At 44.2% G+C, this 5,196-nt stretch overlaps 1 protein-coding gene across 1 annotated transcript; it reads left to right on the top strand.

Moving 5' to 3' along the window:
* The first annotated feature begins 1,939 nt into the window (after nucleotides 1-1,939).
* LOC137916042 (forkhead box protein B2-like) lies at nucleotides 1,940-2,812 on the top strand. Its single transcript, XM_068759163.1, has one exon. The coding sequence runs from the start codon at nucleotides 1,940-1,942 to the stop codon at nucleotides 2,810-2,812; it is 873 nt and encodes a 290-aa protein (XP_068615264.1).
* The last annotated feature ends 2,384 nt before the right edge of the window (nucleotides 2,813-5,196 follow it).

Genomic DNA, 5,196 nt, shown 5'->3' with positions numbered 1-5,196 from the left:
AATTAATTGATACATCTTTTATAATTGATGTGCTGTAAACTTAATGAGTAATTTATGTAATTAGTCAATTAAGGATAATTCCAGCATATGCTCCGTATGCCCAGAAGGTGTGCTTTACAACTACTTATTTGTCCAGGAATCGTGTGCAAGGCGAAGGCTGTATAGACTACCCAATTAATTGTGTTATGCAGATCAGCCACGATGTCTATTTAACGGCCCCCTTTGTGAAAACAGATTTAATATTGATCTTTCCCGGTCGTTTAAAGAGGATGCTTTTACCCGCATTGGCCTCTGAGGGACTTAAGAGTTTCAAAAACTCATTTTTCAGGTGCCAGAAAAACGCAAAACGCAAGCGGAACACCCACGATCTTTACGCAGCCGCGCCTCAAATAAGTTGTTCACTATTTTTCTAGTGAACTATAATGTGATTTGCTGCAATTGCACGATGCCTTTAAAATATGCTCTCCGTCGACCCAATTGACCTTTTGAGTGGGCTTGAAGGGCCGAGACGTAATGGTGAAGTCACAGCTAATTAATTGACACGGTTGTGAATATTCATACAGCAAGCTTGCCCTTAATTACATTGTTGGACTTCCCTCCTCGGAGGCTAAATCACGGAAGGCTTAATTATTGTAATGTATTCCGGGGGCCCATTGGGGGCACCGCTGAAGACAGGAGCCGTCAAGGACCCAGTCCTGACACCTGGCATGGAGGGGAAAGCATCTACTGACAGAGTCGGAGCGTCTGTTGTTCTCTATAGGACAGAATAGAGCAGGGGATGAAGTTTGTTTACATCCTTGTAGGATTCACCGGAGAGTGTTTGAACAGACAGACAGCCGCCGGACTCCCCTCGCAGCAATTAATCAACAGCCCCCCCCCCCCCCCCCACTTTTGCGCTTCCTTCCGTGTGTGCGTTCTGGTTTAATTGAGAGCAGAAGAGCAGTGCGGCGCAGTGATGATTGTGCGCAAAGGAAGACATGATTTATTGTGTGCCAAAGTCTTAAAGTGCAGCCGGAGCAAATTTAAAAAGGGGTCTTCATAGTTTTTTCCATTCTTTTCTATTTGTTTCCTCAAGTCTGTTGGTATCATTCTCAGCTGCATTCTATTTCACTAGACGATAACGTCTTGATATTAACATCAACCAATAAACGTTCAGAAACAGCAAAGCAGAATAAAAATCCATTTTAAAGCATGAAACAATCTGCTTTTTATTTTATTTTTATTTTTATTTTTAGAAAGGTCAAAGGTCAGGAGCATCTTTTGAAAAGCAGCTGTCATGGAGCGGATGCGAATTCAGTGATCTGCTGGAAGATATTCAGAAGAATGGTGCGCGCTGGTCTGAGGTCTGCTATCTTCTGTCCTTTAAGCAAGACACTGAGATGAGAAGCGAAAGCACCTCTCTCTCTCTCTCTCTCTCTCTCTCTCTCTCTCTCCCCCTCTCTCTCTCTCTCTCTGCCCCCTCCCTCCCCTAACGTGTCCCCAAGTGTCTGGGTAATAGATTGTAATAGAGCCAGCAACCTGCGGGGCGTCTTTCAAAAACGACATTCGGCTGAGTGGGGGCCATCGCACAAGAGAGGAGGACGCGCGCCGCGCACGGACAGCGACGCAAACTGGCGCTCCACAACCCGTACCACGGAAACGGAAGAAACCCGAGGACTTCTCAACTTTTACGCACACAGACGCGGGTTTTTACGCGACAGAAGAACATCCATTTGACAGACGTTAAGAAACTTTCTTTCGGATGCACGAACTTCTCGAGGATCTTTTACTGGAGCGGGCCTCCAGGCGTAACAGAAATTGACCCAAACTCTAATATGATGGCTCAGAACTTTGGAACAGCTGGTGACTGAGACGAAGACCGTCCATTTTGCTCCTTGAAGATACAGTGTTTTATTTTTTATATTTTTAAAAGCTATTGACAGTCCAACAGCAGCCAGCCATGCCTCGTCCTGGGAAGAACTCTTACAGCGACCAGAAGCCGCCATACTCCTACATCTCCCTCACAGCGATGGCGATCCAGAACTCCAACGAGAAGATGCTGCCTCTGAGCGACATTTACAAGTTCATCATGGACCGCTTTCCTTATTACCGAGAGAACACCCAGCGGTGGCAAAACTCCCTGCGTCACAATCTCTCCTTCAACGACTGCTTCATCAAGATCCCGCGGCGGCCCGAGCAGCCGGGCAAAGGCAGCTTCTGGGCTCTGCACCCGGACTGCGGGGACATGTTCGAGAACGGCAGCTTCCTGAGGCGACGGAAGCGCTTCAAAGTGATGCGAGCGGAACACGCGCAGGCCTGCAAGAGCGCGCCGATGGTGCACTACTTTCACCATCACCATCATCTCCACCCTGGCACCAAAACGGGCACGGCACCGGGTCACCACGACCACCCGGCCGGCGCGGCGGGCGGCGCGGCTCGGCTTTCTAATTTCCAGGGCTACGGATGCGTCGCCGGCGCCGGCGCGCAGCCCAGCGGGTTCAAACACCCGTTCGCCATCGAGAACATCATCGGGCGGGACTACAAGGGCGTGATGGCCAGCGGGCTGCCTCTCTCCTCGGTCATGCACCACCTGGGCTACCCGGTGCCCCCGCAGCTCAGCAGCGTGGTCAACTCCATGTGGCCGCGCGTCGGGATGCTGTCGGAGACGATCGGAGGCATGCCCGTGCCTCATGCGTCTTCCGAGTACGCGCCCTTCAGCATGTCAGGGAAGGGCCTTTACCACAATGCCAACGGGCAGACGATGCCCGCCGTCCCGGTGCCAATAAAGCCCACCCCGTCGCTTGGTCCGGTTCCCGATTTAACGGGACTGTAGTCCCGGTCCGCTGCAGGCGACCCTCCACACACACCCGGCTCTGCTGCTGTCCTGACCCGGTAAATTGCGGGTCATTTTCTGAAAAGTAACGCAAAGAAGGAGACATTGTTGTTGTTGTTGTTGTTGTTGTTGTTTTTGTGGCATTTATTGAGGTCGATAATCAGCAACGAAATAGTTTAAGTTAAATGCAGCTGTAGGAAACAGTAAGGTTAACCTCGTGCTGTGTGATGAAATGTTCATTTATAACCATGTTGACTGAAATCTGAATTTATTTGCACAATTCGGGAGAGCATTTACCTGCATTATGTTGCATTGACAAATACAATCAGACAAGAGGAGACGCGCTAAACCCAAAGACAAGCCAGGAGTTAGGAGAAAACGAGTATTTCCAAATGCAAACAAACTGTTTTCTTTTTGTATTTCATTTTGAGCTGATTGATTAGGCCTTCACGTCCTTTGAGTAGGCCTGTTGCACTTTTTTGTGTTCCTTATCGGTGTATTGGAAACGTTATGCTTGCATTATAGCACTATTTATCTGAGGATATTTATAAAGAACATAAAACAGAAACTTGTTGTTGTAATTATTTGCTCCTTTTGATTTCCACGTGGAGGACCTTTGCCCTCAACTGAAAAAAACAAAACAAACAATGATTGCACGCTTCATTATATATATTTATTTCATATTAGTTCTTAAACAAAGAGTTGGAGTTAACCCTGTCTTGCTCCAACAAAAGCCCTTCTTAATCAAGTAATTTTTAAAAAGCCTATTTAAACTATATTGTGCCTGAAACATTAAAGGACTTATATTAATAAATATAAATATGAAAAAAAAAAATATATATATATATAGCAAATCTAACCCTTCTGTCATGCAAATAATTTTCCTGTACCTAATTCCAATTGATCATGGGGGGAGGTTAATATTTCATATTAATACATTTAGCATGAATGATAAAGCAGATTTTCTATTTAATTCCTGTATTAATTTCTTTAAGAAAATTTGACAAACTTTTCTCGTAGAGATATTTGGATTAAGATCATGTTATCTACGGCAAAGAATTGTGCGCACCCCTATGATTGTGCATAGCCCTGCATGTGATCACATCTGGAATCGTCTGGAATATGTTGCATGCTGTGTGCAGGAGAGGTGTGTCTGATCTTCATAACTGATACGAGCAGCACTTTTGGCTGCATCCTCACGACTTCAAAAGCAGTCAGGGTGATGGGATCAAGTTTTGCTCTTTTGTTTCCTCTTTTTAAACGCTGCTTTGAAGCTTTGTCTCTCCGGCGGCACCATGGAGGCATCAGGTTCATCCCACTGAAGATGACTTATAATCAACCTCCTGAGCCCGGTTTAGCATCCCAAAGGCTGCCACAGCCGGCAGGATTGTCACACCGGCCTCTGAACAAATAATTGAGATGCTCCAGCTGAGGAGAGGCGTGGGATTGAAGAATTAAAACATGTTTTAGTGTCATTAGTGGCAAACTGAGTACGAAGCGATGGACGTCATCTTTCTAACCCTATAGTATTAGTATTATTATTATTATTTAGGAGTGGGCTTTCCATATCTTCATCTTTTTCTTGATTCAGCAGATTTGGTTCTCTCTTTTTCTTCCTTTTTTTGCACCTTGATTTCCAAAGGTAATCTCTTCTTACAATCGCTCTCATTTACAAACATGAACTTGCACTCACACTTTCACCACAGAGCGTCTGTGATTCCTAGTTAAAGGAAAGTGTAATGTCATTAGCTTGATGAAAGTGTCTATATAGAAAAAGTGTATGCCTCTGCATGTGTGTGTGTTTAACTTTAATTCCCTGATCAGCAGGCCTCTATGTCTTTAATAGTCCTCTCTGCATTAGTGTGTAATTAAATGCCACTAATTAACACAATGAGAGGAGTAATAATGCTCCCATTTTTACGCTCCTTGATGCTCTGTGCTCTTAACACCAGAGTTAAATGCCACTGGAATCATAATTGAACACGAGATCTCCTAATGTGCCCAAGTGTTTAAACACTGACTTATGGGATATGCTGTAGTTGTGCTACTTATATGTTTATAAGAGCTGGTTGTGCAAAAACATTTAACTGCACTTGTTAAATCATCACCAAGCATCTCCAGATTTTCATTTATGATTAATCCTTTTTGAGTTATTAGAGTCTCAATACAGATACAAAAAATCAATACAAAAAATCTAACTTAATTGACTAAAATCTACATAAATGTATAGATAACACAGAGTTCGTGTTTTAACACACACGAAAAAAACGATAATTGCTCAATTACTAATACTAATGATAAATTGTATTACATAATATTTATGTCAGCTCTTAGAAACCTTGCCTTCAATTCAGTTGGATTTGTTTCAGTGGACTTTATACTCC

Source organism: Brachionichthys hirsutus, unplaced genomic scaffold, assembly GCF_040956055.1.
Source record: "Brachionichthys hirsutus isolate HB-005 unplaced genomic scaffold, CSIRO-AGI_Bhir_v1 contig_707, whole genome shotgun sequence".
NCBI lineage: Eukaryota > Metazoa > Chordata > Actinopteri > Lophiiformes > Brachionichthyidae > Brachionichthys > Brachionichthys hirsutus.
This window is presented reverse-complemented; position numbering and strand designations above follow the sequence as displayed.